We start from the raw sequence: 16,906 nt of genomic DNA, 5'->3' as shown, positions 1-16,906 counted from the left end.
GATCCTGGGAAAGCTGGGTTGCGGCGATTGAGCCCGTCAGTGCCACGTTACACTGACAAGCTTCTCCCTGGAATTTAGCTCTTACAAGAGCTGTTGGTTGTCTTCTCCTTCCTATCCTAGCCTGTCCCTGCCTACCCAGAATCTAAGCCCTAGCTAGCTGGACGGAAACCTCCGTCCTCGGTGAATTGCAAGCTCAGAATGACGCGAAGCTGGGCGTCGCTGTTCTTTTAAATTAGAGGTCACATGTTTTCGGCAGCCAATGGGTTTTGCCTACTTTTTTCAACGTCACCGGTGTCGTAGTTCCTGTCCCACCTACCCAGCGCTGTTATTGGAGCAAAAAAGGCGCCAGGGAAGGTGGGAGGGGAATCGAGTAATGGCGCACTTTACCACGCGGTGTTCGATTCGATTCGAACATGCCGAACAGCCTAATATCCGATCGAACATGAGTTCGATAGAACACTGTTCGCTCATCTCTATTAATATATGGTACACCTCTGGGTCTGTGTGTGCAGGTCGTGGGTAGGGGGCTATGTATGAGAAGGAAGAGTAAAGGGTTAATATAAGGCATGATCCTGGTAAAGTCTTCCTTCCCGTTATTCTACTTTAATCTACAGATTGTTAGGCTTCCTTGAATCGTCAGATATTCTGGTTTTAATGGATTTCTTTTCCTTCCAGATTCCAGAAGGTGATGGGCGGGGTTCCATCTTGGGCATCCAGAGATCACAAGAAAAGAGTTTCCAAAGAAGGTAGGTCATATATAAGTTTATTCCGTTCCTTAGGGCGTTCCTACATCTTCAGTAGCCAGTGGGTTATTATTGTTTTGCTGGCAGCTATTCCTCTTGGCCCTCACCCATACACATGCATGCTTGGCTTGGCCTAGTGTGCATGTGCTGTCAGTGGGGAGAGGAGGATAAGCTGCCGCTGCTGCCAGTGAATAATCTGCCTGGAGAGCAAAAGGGTCCAGTATTGAAATTCATCTGTCCAATCCCTCCTCCCGACAAGACCCTCATGTAAGATAACATAATGGTCCGGTCCTGTAATTTCGGACATGTGAGGAGGCCTAAGAATATGGGGCAACCGCCATTATTAAAAGTGCAGCAGGTTAAGGGGGCTGCCAGGGTCTCGGTCGTTGGCCACTGCCGATCTAAAACTGATGCTGGGGATAGGACATCAATTTCCAAAAGCTGGCTAACCCTATAAAATATTGAGGACCTATACTTGGGATATATTATCAGTATATCATGTTGATCAAGACCCCCACAGATCAGCTGCCTTACAAGCCAGTGACATCACGTCCCTTGGTCACATGACCTGTTTGCAGCTGTGGCCCATTCAAGTGAATAGGGCACAGCCACTAGGATGTACAGCACTGTCCTTGAAGAAGCCATAGTGCAGTCTCTTCACACAGCTGATCGGTGAGGGACCTGGGTGTCGCACATATTGACGACCTATTCTAAGGATAGGATATTGGTATTAGAATCCATGGAAACCCTTCTAGGTTCCATGCATACATCCAAGGGGGGTGTCTGGCGGTCCATTCCAATCGAGCAGGTCGAATTCTACTTTGTGTCATTGGAACAGAATGGATCAGAATCCCCTATAGATGTAAGTGCATCATGGAATGCGGCAATCCGCACGCATTACACTGCAAAATTGACCCGACCTCAGATGCACACCTGGTTGTGTTCATGGGGTCTTAACCCCTTCCCGCCGATGGCATTTTTTGATTTTCGTTTTTTGTTTTTGACTCCCCTCCTTCTAAACCCCATAACTTTTTTATTTCTCCGCTCCCAGAGTCATATGAGGTCTTAATTTTTGTGGGACAAATTTTTCTTCATGATGCCACCATTATTTATTCTGTATAATGTACTGGGAAGCAGGGAAAAAATTCAGAATGGGGGGGATTTGAAGAAAAAATGCATTTCTGCGACTTTCTTACGGGCTTTGGTTTTACGGCGTTCACCGTGCAGCCAAAATGACATGTCCCCTATATTCTGTGTTTCGGTACAGTTCCAGGGATACCAAATTTATAGGGTTTTATTTACATTTTGACCCCTAAAATTTTTTTCCAAAACTGTTAAAAAAATTTTTTTCTAAAAGTCGCCATATTCCGACGGCCATAACTTTTTTATACGTAAGTATAAAGGCTCTGTTCTGGGCCCAGTACTTTTTAACATCTTTATAAATGATCTGGACGATGGAATTATTGGGGAACTCATAAAATTTGCAGATGATACGAAGATAGGAGGAATAGCCAACACTAGAGAGGAGAGAGAGTGTATTCAAAAGGACTTAGACACACTGGAACAATGGGCTGAGGCCAACAAAATGGTATTTAACAGGGACAAATGCAAAGTTCTACATCTGGGTAACAGAAATGTAAAAAACATATATAGTATGGGAGGAATAGAACTAAGTGATAGCATAGGGGAAAAGGACTTGGGCATAATAGTAGATCACAAATTCAACATGAGCCAACAGTGCGGTGCTGCTGCAAAAAAGGCTAATAAAATTCTGGGATGTATTAAGACAAGCATTGAATCTAGATCAAGAGAGGTCATTATTCCGCTGTACTCTTCCCTGGTCAGACCACACCTGGAATACTGTGTACAGTTCTGGGCGCCTCAATTCAAGAAAGACATCGATATATTGGAGCAAGTCCAGAGAAGAGCAACCAAAATGGTGGAAGGTCTGCAAACCATGTCCTATGAGGAGCGGCTAAAAGAATTGGGATTGTTTAGTTTGCAGAAGAAAAGGCTGAGGGGAGATTTAATAGAAGTCTACAAATATCTGAAAGGTAGTCACAGTGCAGAGGGATCTACCCTATTCTCATTAGCACAAGGAAGTACAAGAAGCAATGGGATGAAACTAAAGGGAAAGAGATACAGATTAGACATTAGGAAAAACTTTCTGACAGTGAGGGTAGTGAGAGAGTGGAATAGGCTGCCACGGGAGGTGGTGGGCGCTCCATCAATGGAAATCTTCAAGCGGAATCTGGATAAACATATAGCTGGAATGATTTAGGAAAACCTGCACTCGCAGGGGGTTGGACCCGATGGCCCTTGAGGTCCCTTCCAACTCTACCATAAGAATAAATGTACGGGGATGCATAGGGCGTCTTTTTTTGCGGGGCCGGGTGTACTTTTTAGTTCTACCATTTTCGGGAAATGTTATTGCTTTGATCACTTTTTATTCAAATTTTTATCAGAATCAAAACAGTGAAAAAACGGCGGTTTGGCACTTTCGACTATTTTTCCCGCTACGGCGTTTACCGAACAGGAAAAATATTTTTATAGATTTGTAGAGCGGGCGATTCCGGACGCGGGGATACCTAACATGTATATGTTTCACAGTTTTTAACTACTTTTATGTGTGTTCTAGGGAAGGGGGGGTGATTTGAACTTTTAATTCTTTTTATATTTTTTTATATTTTTTTACCTTTTTTTTTTTATTTTATTTTTTTTTGCATTTATTAGACCTCCTAGGGGTGTTGAACCCCAGGGGGTCTGATCACTAATGCAATGCATTACAATGCTAATGCATTGCAATGCATTGCAAAAAAGCATCCTTTCTTTTGCAGGCTGCATAGACCAGCCTGCAAAAGAGAGGATTTGCAGACAAGCCTGGGAGCCTTTACAAGGCTCCCGGCTGTCATGGCAATGGGACGTCAGCCCTGGAGCATGCTCCATGCGCCGGCGATCCCGGCCAAAATGGCGGCGCCCATGCGCCGCCGGGGAAATGGCGCCTTTGACCGCGGCGCCGGAGGGGTTAATGCCTCCGATCGGTCCCCGGACCGATCGGAGGCATTAGAGCCGGTTGTCTACTGCTTAAAGCAGTAGTCACCCGGCGGCTATGGCGGCCGCCCGGCTCCCGGGCGGTCGCCATAGTTACAGACCCGACATGCGCCGTACTATTACGGCGCATGTCGGGAAGGGGTTAAAAGGATTCTACCATTAAAATCACATTTTTTTTGTCGATCACACATAGGAATAGCCTTATGAAAGGCTATTCTTCTCCTACCTTTAGATATCTTCTCCCCGACACCGTTCGGTATAAATCTCGGTTTTCGTCTGTATGCAAATGAGTTCTCTCACAGCAATGGGGACGGGCCACGGTGCTCAAACAGCGCCGCCTCCATCTTCTTCAGGAATGGGGTCTTCACGCGTCTTCTTCCAGGGCTGGGTTCAAACTTCTAGGCCTCGGGCAGAGCAGACTGCGCATGTCCTTAGGCCACAAGAAAATGGCCGCTTACTTACTGTGTAAGCGGCCATTTTTCTTGTGGCCATGGGCATGCACAGCCGGCTTTGCCCGAGGCCTAGAAGTGTTATCCAGAAAAGATGTGTTTTTAATGGTAGAATCCCTTTAATATCTCTTACACTACACATAACCGCCTTGTGGGTTTTCGGGTGTCCATGAGGGTCTTGCGAGTCTCTTTGCATTTCCTCTCCTCCTTTGTTAGTTCTGTGTATATGTCCGTCAGTGCTAACCCTATTAGAATAAAATTTTAGGCAGTTGTGTAACCCACAAGATAGAACCTAGAAATCAGCCATGTAATTTCATAGTGGGTAACTGTTAAAGGGATTTTCCAACTAGCCATAGACTAGATTAAAGGGGCACTCTCCTATGCTGCGCTTTATTGTGGTGAGTTTTCAGCAGGGGGAACAGGTGATCCCAAATGAATTTCTTATTATATTTATACATTTAGCAACCATAAATTTCTTTTACAGATGACGATGATGATGATGATGAAGAGGATAACGAAGATAACCTGTTAAGTAGAACTGGCAATTTGCTAGCAAAATCCACTTCCTTACGAAAGGGCACTCTACAGGTGAGTGGCGGCATTACTATGTCCCTTGGCTTGTCTTGTGTCTTAGCTTTTTCTCCTAAGCAGTGGGACAGGAGCGCTCGGCTTACGCCTCATTGCTGTGGTCGGTGATGTCTGACTTCTGGGGTCCCTGGGACAGAACTTATTTGGGCTCATTTCCTTCAACTATTACACCCGGCCATCCATTTTGTGCAGCCCTAGACCACTGAGGGGCCTGAAACGGGGCAATTGGCATGAGCCTCATGGGGTTTTTGCCTTCCCCTGGATCAACACTGTAGGGGGTTGTAGGGTTATAGTTTGGACTTGATGGCTGATGTCTTCATCCAACCTCATCTACTATATAAAAAAAAGTGCAGGTGTGCAATGAAATTCTGAGCCTTGGCGATGGCTGCAGCTGTAGATCACAATAATTGGTATATCTTAGTGACACCATTACTGTAATGGGAACCTGCCGATCATGTGAGCATAGCATGGGAGCGGGGCGAGGCAGAAATAAACCGCTACAGGCCTGCTCTAATAGCAGAGATCCCTTAGATGCTGTGGTCAATATTGGCTGCAGCATCTAAGGGGCTTGATAAAGGGAGAAGAATCCCCATTCCTGAAGCCTAAAGAAACAAGGCAGCATGCCCCACTCTAGGTGTGTCTTTGTATCGCAAAGTATCCAGCCTTGGTGTTGCTTACCATAGCAAACCTAGCGAAGCCCAAAGTATCCAGCCTTGGTGTCTAGCGATTCTCCATGACCGCTTGTGTCACGCTCACCTGCCCCGCAGAGCATCCCTGTCCACACGGAGAACCCCACCCCACTCCTGGTTTCAGACATTTTATGTTCTACTCGCTGCACATTAGTTATTTATTATTAGGAATTGCAGAAATTGTCGTGAATCGTTCTGGAAAACCTTCCTTTGTCTTTTACAGATAAAAAGTTGCTTGAACGCCAATGCCGAGAGACAATCCGAAGCGCCGCTACGTACCGTTCAGTTCCACCCCATGGCTCAGATTCTTATGACGGCCGGTCACGATCGCTCAATTTCATTGTTTCAGGTTTGTAGTTGACACTTATCCCCTGTCCCGTAGATGTAAGATCAGCGTATTGTATATAATGGGCAGTGCCTGGGTCCATGGCGGGGAACGATTGGGAACACTTGCTCAGCAATTTGCTGAGGCACAAACACCTTCAGGATGGCGGTAGAATTTTATTTGCCTTCGCTAAATAGCTGAAGGAAGAGATGGGAACAACAAACTTTTCTTTGACAACAACATTTAGCAAGAAAATAGGACAGGTAGAAGGAAAACACGACTGTAAAATCAGACTACACATAGATTTTGTTGTGGTCTGTAACCATGGGAACACACAGGCCTGCAATGGTGTTGCAAGCTGAATACACAAAACGGTAGGATATTTGAAAGGCTATTTGCATTCGGGTCCCTTTTTTTTTTTTTTTTTTTTTTTTTACTAATTTTTAAATTAAATTTTCACTATTTTTTTACTAAATTTTTTTTCAGGTCGACGGCAGAACAAATCCAAAGATCCAGAGCATCCATTTAGAAAGATTTCCAGTTTATAAGGCTCAGTTCAGTGCTGACGGAGAACAGGTGATCGCCACAGGGGCCTGGCACCGAATGTTTTACATATACGACATGATGAGCGGAAGTATTACTCCCGTTACCCAAATACGAGGTGGGTGTGACTCTCTTACCTGTTATTTATGATTACTCCAATGTATCTGAAGTAAGACGAACCAACTTTGTTATATTTTCGACTAAGAATCTCCTACCATTTTGTGACTACCACTCCTATACAGAACGATGTGTCTCCATGGCAACAGACTACACACAAACCCTGTGTAGTCAGTCATTTTTGTCTCCTTCTGTCCTCTGCTTCTTGCTGGTATATAGTCAGTGGTATAGCAAGAGGTAGATGGAACAATCGCATCAAAATACACAGGGTTGACTCTATCGTATGTAAACATGGAAGCACATACACTCACCGGCCACTTTATTAGGTACACCTGTCCAACTGCTCGTTAACACTTAATTTCTAATCAGCCAATCACATGGCGGCAACTCAGTGCATTTAGGCATGTAGACATGGTCAAGACAATCTCCTGCAGTTCAAACCGAGCATCAGTATGGGGAAGAAAGGTGATTTGAGTGCCTTTGAACGTGGCATGGTTGTTGGTGCCAGAAGGGCTGGTCTGAGTATTTCAGAAACTGCTGATCTACTGGGATTTTCACGCACAACCATCTCTAGGGTTTACAGAGAATGGTCCGAAAAAGAAAAAACATCCAGTGAGCGGCAGTTCTGTGGGCGGAAATGCGTTGTTGATGCATTGTAGGTCAGAGGAGAATGGCCAGACTGGTTCGAGCTGATAGAAAGGCAACAGTGACTCAAATAGCCACCCGTTACAACCAAGGTAGCCAGAAGAGCATCTCTGAACGCACAGTACGTCCAACTTTGAGGCAGATGGGCTACAGCAGCAGAAGACCACACCGGGTGCCACTCCTTTCAGCTAAGAACAGGAAACTGAGGCTACAATTTGCACAAGCTCATCGAAATTGGACAATTGAAGATTGGAAAAACGTTGCCTGGTCTGATGAGTCTCGATTTCTGCTGCGACATTCGGATGGTAGGGTCAGAATTTGGCGTCAACAACATGAAAGCATGGATCCATCCTGCCTTGTATCAACGGTTCGGGCTGGTGGTGGTGGTGTCATGGTGTGGGGAATATTTTCTTGGCACTCTTTGGGCCCCTTGGTACCAATTGAGCATCGTTGCAACGCCAAAGCCTACCTGAGTATTGTTGCTGACCATGTCCATCCCTTTATGACCACAATGTACCCAACATCTGATGGCTACTTTCAGCAGGATAATGCAATGCCATGTCATAAAGCTGGAATCATCTCAGACTGGTTTCTTGAACATGACAATGAGTTCACTGTACTCCAATGGCCTCCACAGTCACCAGATCTCAATCCAATAGAGGAGCATCTTTGGGATGTGGTGGAACGGGAGATTCGCATCATGGATGTGCAGCCGACAAATCTGCGACTGCAACTGTGTGATGCCATCATGTCAATATGGACCAAAATCTCTGCGGAACGCTTCCAGCACCTTGTTGTATCTATGCCACGAAGAATTGAGGCAGTTCTGAAGGCAAAAGGGGGTCCAACCCGTTACTAGCATGGTGTACCTAATAAAGTGGCCGGTGAGTGTAGGTCTGCATTGGAGCTGTTATTGCGAAACGGTAGGAAATATTAAGTGAAGATTATTGGAGGAAGACATTTTGGATGGAATTTTCCATGGTCTCACCTTTTGTCTATGTTACTATTCCAGGCTTAAAGGAAAAGAGCATCAAAAAATTTGACATGTCTCCGGATGGGTCGCTCCTTTTGCTCAATGGATCTTGCGGATACATACATTTGCTTTCCATGAAGGTATTCCTTTATTTCTAAGCGGGTAACGGGCACCCCATTTACTTACCACTCTGGGCAGGCTTCGGGCCTACTAGCGTGACAGCCCTGCGTCCATATGCGTTGTGACGCAGGCCCTGGTCATGTGACGTCCCGTACATCATTGAAACATGAAAAATTCACATATATATATATATATATATATATATATATATATTTTTTTTTTTTTTTTTTTCTTAGACCAAGGAGCTGATCGGCAGCATGAAGATGAACGGGCAGCCCATACAAGCCGTGTTCTCTCCAGACAGCAGCAAAATCTACTCCTGTACCGGTAATGGACTTGTACATCACTATTGGACAGTGTCATTGGCGAATTCTCATTGTAGTCCCTTATTCCATAGTCTCAGGATATCCTGTACTTGTCTGGTAAATCCTCCAGGTGGATAGAGCCATTGGTTCTCTGCCTGAGTCTTAGGGTGGGATGTGGATTGGGAGACCACTGTTCTGGGGTAGATGCAGGGCTCATGTCTAGGATATCCATAAATGTACAAGATGGGAATTCTGTTCATATATTAATATTGAAGTAAGTTTTCTCCATCTGTTGGGGTGCCTCTACTTTCACTATCTGGTAGGGTGCCTCCACAATCTTCAATATGTCAGGGTGCCACCTCGCTCTAGAATGTCAGAGTGCCTTCTGGTTCTTGTATCTGTTGGGGTGCCTCAACGCTCTTTTCCTTTGATCTGTCAGGGTCCCTCCTCATTCTAGTATCTGTTAGGGTTCCTCCACAATCTTCAATATGTCAGGGTGCCACCTCGCTCTAGAATGTCTGAGTGCCTCTCTCGCTCTTTTCCTTCGATCTGTCAGGGTCCCTCCTCGTTCTAGTATCTGTCAGGGTGCCTCCTCGCTCTTCTATCCATCTGTTGGGGTGCCTCCCTGCTCTAGAATCTGTCAGGGTTTTGTCTCAGTCTTGGATCTGTTGGGGTGCCTCTTGCTCTTCTTTCCATCTATTGAGGTGCCTCCTTGCTTTAGAAACAGTTGTGGTGCTTCCTTGTTCTAGTATCTTTTGGGCCGCCTCCTAGCTCTTCTATCCATCTGTCACGGTGCTCCCTCGTTCTAATATCTGTCGGGGTGCCTCCTCGCTCTTCTATCCATCTGTCAGGGTACCTCCTTGCTCTTCTAGCCATCTGTGGGGGTGCCTCCCCGCTCTTATATCTGTGGGGGTGCCTCCCCACTCTTATATCTGTCTGTCGGGGTGCTTCCTCGCTTTTCTATCTGTCTGTCGGGGTGCTTCCTCACTTTTCTAGCCATCTGTGGGGGTGCCTCCCCGCTCTTATATCTGTCGGGGTGCCTCCTCTGCCTCTTCACTCTTGTATCTGCTTTCCTCCCTCTAGATACAAGTGACGTCTACGTCTGGGATGTAAATAGCAGGAGGTGTCTGAACCGATTTGAGGACGATGGATGTTTACGCGGGACTACTCTTGCTGTATCCAGAGACGGCCGATACGTGTCTTGTGGGTGAGTTTATTGTTTGCGGCTCTTACTATTTTTTTGTACCGCTCAGATTATGTTCAGATGGCATCATTTATGTACAGATTTAGGCACGCAGTAGTGGTATTTCATTGTTAAAATCGTGATGTACCTCCTGTGTGACCTCTGTCCTCCTGCTCTACAGCTATCTATCTATCTATCTATCTATCTATCTATCTATCTATCTATCTATCTCCTATCTATCTATCTCCTATCTATCTATCTATCTATCTATCTATCTATCTATCTATCTATCTCATATCTATCATCTATCTATCATCTATCTATCTCATATCTATCATCTATCTATCTCATATCTATCATCTATCTATCTCATATCTATCTATCTATCTATCTATCTATCTATCTATCTCCTATCTATCTATCTCATATCTATCTATCTATCTATCTATCTATCTATCTATCTATCTCCTATCTATCTATCTATCTATCTATCTATCTATCTATCTATCTATCTCCTATCTATCTATCTATCTATCTATCTATCTATCTATCTATCTCCTATCTATCTATCTATCTATCTATCTATCTATCTATCTATCTATCTATCATCTATCTATCTCATATCTATCTATCTATCTATCTATCTATAGATAACTGTAGTAATTGGCATCTTTATGTTTCAGGTCAAACTCTGGCGTTGTGAATGTTTATAACCACGAGGACTGTCTGCAGAGCAAGGCCCCAAAACCCCTAAAAACCATCATGAACCTGGTGACGACGGTGACCTCACAAGTGTTCAATCCGTCTACGGAAATTTTAGCAGTCGCCTCCAATTGCATAGACGATGCCGTTAAACTGGTAAGGGTCGGCCTGTAGAAACACTGTATCCGATATTGGGCACATTATAGACAGAGCATTAAAGAGTTTGTCCGATCACCTGACATATATACTGTCCGGAGATCTATAACATTGGCACTCCTTCATTGGTTATGCTAGGATAGTGTATTACATACCGCTCTACTCTAGTTGGGCTGAGCTGCAATACCAGGTACATCCACCTTCCTGTGGATGGCGCTGTTCCTTCACACCAGGATCCATAGCCACAGCTATTTGTATGCTAATCCCAGGCATGGCACCTCCACTCATATATGGGCCCATTCTAAGACCCCTTCTTTACATGTTAATGGCGCCATGCCAAGCTTTTTCACGTAACCTTTTTTCCAATGCTCTCACTCAGGTCCATATTCCTTCCTTCACCGTCTTCTCAAACTTTCCGACCCAAGGCAAAAGGAAAAGAATTCACCTGACCCAAGCAATGGATTTCTCTCCTAACAGCGGCTTCTTCTCAATAGCAAATAACAGAGGTGAAGCTTTACTGTACAGGTAAGTGGCCCCAGGGGCCCAGGTCAGAGGTCACCAGATGTCATATTGGGTGCTAAAGATATGATTGCAGCGTCTGGGATATTAACATATCTACTTGTGGTCTCTCGCAGGTTAAAGCATTACTCTGACTTCTAGTGAAGGAGAATGAATGGTAAGAGCCCTGCACTACTGTATGCACTACGTTACCTTAAAGGGGTTGTCCAACAATTAGGAAAATTGGAAACTGTCCAGAGGATTGGTCAGGGTCTGACCATGGGACCACACACTGATCCGCTATACAGCCACCAAGAGCCGTATACCAGGTATATTAAAGTGAATGGGCAGTTCCAGGCACCACCATTACAGTGTATAAGGTGTCCTGTCCATACACTCTAGTGGCGGCCCCTGGAACTGCAGCCCCGCTCCTATTCCTGCTTCCAGCCGTATAACTTGTATAGGGCTAATGACAAGCGAAGCAGCTGATCAGAATGGGGAGTGGGTGTGAAACTCCAACTGATCTGATCCCGGTGACCTATCCTGTGCCTAGGTCATCCATATTCAATATTGCCTAGGTGGTCTTGGACAACCCCTTTAACAATTGTTGGGATTGAAAGAAAAATGAGGAGAAATTTTTTTTTTTTTTTTTTTTTGTGATTATGTATCATTAGTTATTAATCATTATGAATATTTATGATTTGTCATTATTATTTTCTATATTTCTTTTTATTTTTATGGATTTATTTGATGCAAATAGTAAAAATATATTAACCTAACGGAGCAGAACTAACCATAAATATGAACAGAGTAGTAACAAAATAATTTCCACGATTTTATATACCTGTCTAGAGATAGATAGATAGATAGATAGATAGGAGATAGATAGGAGATAGATAGGAGATAGATATAAGATAGATAGACAGATAGATAGATATGAGATAGATAGATAGACAGATAGATAGATAGGAGATAGATAGATAGATAGATATGAGATAGATAGATATGAGATAGATAGATATGAGATAGATAGATATGAGAGATAGATAGATAGATAGATAGATAGATAGATAGATAGGAGATAGATAGATAGATAGATAGAAGATAGACAGATAGATAGATAGGAGATAGATAGGAGATAGATAGGAGATAGATAGGAGATAGATAGGAGATAGATAGGAGATAGATAGGAGATAGATAGGAGATAGATATGAGATAGATAGACAGATAGATAGATAGGAGATAGATAGATAGGAGATAGATAGATATGAGATAGATAGATAGATAGATATGAGATAGATAGATATGAGAGATAGATAGATAGATAGATAGATAGATAGATAGATAGGAGATAGATAGATAGATATGAGATAGATAGATAGATAGATAGATAGATAGATAGATAGATAGATAGAAGATAGACAGATAGATAGATATGAGATAGATAGGAGATAGATAGGAGATAGATAGGAGATAGATAGGAGATAGATATGAGATAGATAGACAGATAGATATGAGATAGATAGATAGATAGACAGATAGATATGAGATAGATAGATAGATAGATAGATAGATAGATAGATAGATAGATAGATAGATATAAGATAGATAGACAGATAGATAGATATGAGATAGATAGATAGATAGATAGATAGATAGATAGATAGATAGGAGATAGACAGATAGATAGATAGGAGATAGATAGATAGGAGATAGATATAAGATAGATAGATAGATATGAGATAGATAGATATGAGATAGATAGATAGGAGATAGACTCTCTGCACCTATACCAAAGAATCCATAGAATACGTGACCTGAAGGACACCAATCACCTGAGGTCTATCTATATACGGTATACTGTCACTTAGCTATTCAATTTCTGTGCAATGGAGACATCTAGTGGTCATAGCTGAGTAGTGCAGATCAAGCTGAAAAAAAAAAAAAAGACATGAGAATTAGTTGGATTTGTGATTGTTTAAAGGGAATTTGACCTATTTCTTTTACCTATTAAGTCATTTTTATGAGGTTGTAACAAATGTCCCATGTTATTATCTATAGCTTAAAAAAAATCCTGCAATTCTGACTATGGCCACCAAACCAGATAATATGTTTAGACTTCCTGTTTTCTATTGATCTTTGCAGCAGTCATTTACTTACAGCACACTATCGTGTATATGTAGACGAGACACAGTAGCCACCAGTCACAGTATGGGATGTCACATCTTATCTACTCCTCTCTGTACCGGTCACAGAGCATGCCCAGAAAACTCTCCCATAGAAGTCAATGGGGTCTGCTCCAGAACATTGTGTCTATGGCCCATGTTCCATCGCCAGGGGACAGGTCACAATCGATTTTAGGCTTAGAGTTGAGATTATAGGATTTTTATTTAATTTATAATAACATAAAATTATAAAATATAGGTTATTTAACCCATTCCGCCACACTAATAACAGCAGTAAATCCATCCTTAGCCCCCTCCTCTCCATCTACTTCGCTTACAGCTCATGTGTTTTTGCTATTTTCTTCCAGGTTTGGTGTTTCCCGCAGAGCAGACGACTCTTCTATCAGTTGTCAGGCCGTTGTGTAACCTTACATGACTTTATACATTTGACACCTTTCTTAGGTTGGAATATTGTTTGTATAATAATGTTATTTTACTTTTGTCATCCGAGGACTTCACAAAATATATATATTTCTTTCTACTTTTTGCGTTGTTAGTTTTTTGTTCCCACCAACTTGAAGAACTGAGTACAAATCTTCTGTGGATGTTTCTTGCTCCAATCCGTCTGTCTCTTCATGTCGTCCCAGACAGACTGGACGGTGTTGAGATCTTTAGCACAGAAATCGTCCAGTTGTTGACACTGATGGAGGTGGTGGTGGGGGGAGGGCTGGATTATTTCGGCACATCTGAAAATTTTAGTCCGAGCTGTTAGTGCCTGATATGATAACTAGACTCCCTAATGTCACACACTTGGGCGCAGGAGGGTCTGTTTGCCATTTAGGCTGCTCTGACCTATCAGGAGTATTCAGGCAGTGGTTACAGGAGTGAACAGGATGGACCAAGCAGATCACCAGTAGAGGGCCTGGTTTAATCCAAGCACAAGCAGCTCTTGCAGTCTCCTTGTCTTCCATCCAGACTCAGGGGGCGCCTTCATTACAGACTTCTATCTTTGCCTACACCATTTTCAGGCACTTACCAGTTGGACATTTATCAGCGCACATTACATGTCCTGCCATTAACAGACAGACACCATCACCTTTATTTACTGTCATGTTGTGAATGAGAAACCTGGACTGTACAGACTGGACCTGTATCATCTATAGTAATGAATCCAGAATCTGATGATGTTCGGGTTGGAGTATGGAGGTTTCATGGTGAACACACTTTGTGCCCTGCTGGTGTGAAATGGGAGCCATCATATACCTCCATGTCCTGCCGTATCTCATCTTATATCCAGACTACAGGTGTAACATCTGTGGTAAATGTACTGCTATATACCATACAGAGCCTGTATATACCTCCGTGTCCTGCCGTATCTCATCTTATATCCAGACTACAGGTATAACATCTGTGGTAAATGTACTGCTATATACCATACAGAGCCTGTATATACCTCCGTGTCCTGCCGTATCTCATCTTATATCCAGACTACAGGTATAACATCTGTGGTAAATGTACTGCTATATACCATACAGAGCCTGTATATACCTCCGTGTCCTGCCGTATCTCATCTTATATCCAGACTACAGGTATAACATCTGTGGTAAATGTACTGCTATATACCATACAGAGCTTGTATATACCTCCATATCCTGCCATACAGTGTTGGCCAAAAGTATTGGCCCCCCCTGCAGTTCTGTCAGATAATCCTCGGTGTCTTCCAGATAATGATTACAAGCACAAACTCTTTGGTAATATCTTCATTTATTTTGCTTGCAATGAAAAAACACAAAAGAGAATGAAAAAAAAAAAGTCAAATCATTGATCATTTTACACAAAACTCCAAAACTGGTGCGGACAGAAGTATTGGCGCCCTCAGCCTAATACTTGGTAGCACAACCGCTTCCGGTAACCAGCAATGAGTTTCTTACAAGGCTCTGCTGGAATCTTACACCATTCTTCTTTGGCTCCTGCTCCAGGTCCCCCCTGAGATGTGAAGGGGGCCTTCTCCAAACTGCCACCAAGAGATCTCTCCCCCTCCCCCACAGGTGTTCTATGGGATTCAGGGCTGGACTCATTGCTGCCACTTTACAAGTCTCCAGTGCTTTCTCTCAAACCATTTTCTAGTGCTGACCTGAAGTGTGTTTTGGGTCATTGTCCTGCTGGAAGACCCCTGACCTCTGAGGGAGACCCGGCTTTCTCACACTGGGCCCTACATTATGCTGCACAATGTGTTGGTCGTCTTCAGACTTCATAATGCCATGCACACGGTCAAGCAGTCCAGTGCCAGAGGCAGCAAAGCAACCCCAAAATATCAGGGACCTCCGCCATGTCTGACTGTAGGGGGCGTCTTCTTCTCTTTGAAGGCCTCTTTTTCCCTGTAAACTCTATGTTGAGGCCTTTTCCTACTTTTGTCTCATCTGACCAGAGAACATTCTTCCAGAACGGTTTTGGCTTTCTCAGGTAAGTTTTGGCAAACTCCAGCCTGGCTTATGTCTCTGGGTAAGAAGTGGGGTCTTCCTGGGTCTCCTACCATACAGTCCCTTCTCATTCAGACGCTGACGCTGGATAGTACGGGGTGACACTGTTGTACCCTCGGACTGCAGGGCAGCTTGGACTTGTTTGGATGTTAGTCGAGGTTCTTTATCCACCATCCGCAAAATCTTGCGGTGAAATCTCTCGTCAATGTTTCTTTTGCGTCCACATCTAGGGAGGTTAGCCACAGTGCCATGGGCTTTACACTTCTTGATGACACTGCGCACGGTAGACACAGGAACATTCAGGTCTTTGGAGATGGACTTGTAGCCTTGAGATTGCTCATGCTTCCCCACAATTTTGCTTCTCAAGTCCTCAGACAGTTCTTTGGTCTTCTTTCTTTTCTCCATGCTCAATGTGGTCACACAAGGACACAGGGCAGAGGTGGAGTCAACTTTAATCCATTTCAACTGGCTGCAAGTGTGATTTAGTTATTGCCACCACCTGTTAGGTGCCTCAGGTAAGTAACAGGTGCTGTTAATTACACAAATTAGAGAAGCATCACATGATTTTTCATACAGTGCCAATACTTTTGTCCACCCCCTTTTTTATGTTTGCTGTGGAGTTATATCCAATTTGGCTTTTTGACAATTCTTTTTGTGGTTTTCCATAGAAGACAAATTAAATGAAGATAATAATACCAAAGAATTGAATGGAAGAAAATGAGTATTATCTGACAGAATTACAGGGGTGCCAATACTTTTGGCCAACACTGTATCTCATCGTGTATCCAGGCTACATGTGCTAACAGGGTCCTAGACCCTGCGCTCAGTTTCCCATTTCTCCCCAATAACTTCTTTGGCTCGCAGGATTCAGACAATGTTACATGAGATAGGTCAGACAGTTCTAATATAATGCCACCTACTATTATACAAATGGAAAAATGATGTACAAATTTTTGTCTGGAAATTACAGGTGCATTGCGTGTTTTATAAGGTTTTACCTGTAATTTTTTATGGCTTTTCAGTCATATCGGCCTTTTTGCAGTGATTTTTCAAAATTGCTGCAAAGCTCGGCAATTGTGTTGCAATTTTGCTAAAATCCCTGTGCTATTCATCATATAAGAATACCCCCTTACAGGGGCACTATACACCTCTCCTCAAGCTCAGGACTCTTTCA

General features: G+C 43.4%; 1 protein-coding gene across 1 annotated transcript in view; it reads left to right on the top strand.

Annotated features, from left to right (window-relative positions):
• UTP18 (UTP18 small subunit processome component) overlaps positions 1-13,765 on the top strand; it is a 31,904-nt gene extending 18,139 nt beyond the window's left edge. The window contains exons 5-15 of the mRNA XM_075279382.1: positions 676-746; positions 4,728-4,831; positions 5,744-5,869; positions 6,332-6,506; positions 8,163-8,263; positions 8,480-8,570; positions 9,632-9,755; positions 10,415-10,589; positions 10,969-11,114; positions 11,225-11,265; positions 13,621-13,765. Coding sequence (XP_075135483.1) covers positions 676-746; positions 4,728-4,831; positions 5,744-5,869; positions 6,332-6,506; positions 8,163-8,263; positions 8,480-8,570; positions 9,632-9,755; positions 10,415-10,589; positions 10,969-11,114; positions 11,225-11,249 — 1,138 coding nt within the window. The 3' untranslated portion in view covers positions 11,250-11,265; positions 13,621-13,765. The remainder of the gene's footprint in view (positions 1-675; positions 747-4,727; positions 4,832-5,743; positions 5,870-6,331; positions 6,507-8,162; positions 8,264-8,479; positions 8,571-9,631; positions 9,756-10,414; positions 10,590-10,968; positions 11,115-11,224; positions 11,266-13,620) is intronic.
• The last annotated feature ends 3,141 nt before the right edge of the window (positions 13,766-16,906 follow it).

Source organism: Leptodactylus fuscus, chromosome 6 (assembly GCF_031893055.1).
Source record: "Leptodactylus fuscus isolate aLepFus1 chromosome 6, aLepFus1.hap2, whole genome shotgun sequence".
NCBI lineage: Eukaryota > Metazoa > Chordata > Amphibia > Anura > Leptodactylidae > Leptodactylus > Leptodactylus fuscus.
The sequence above is the reverse complement of the archived record's forward strand: the minus strand, read 5'-3'. Positions and strand labels throughout refer to the sequence as shown.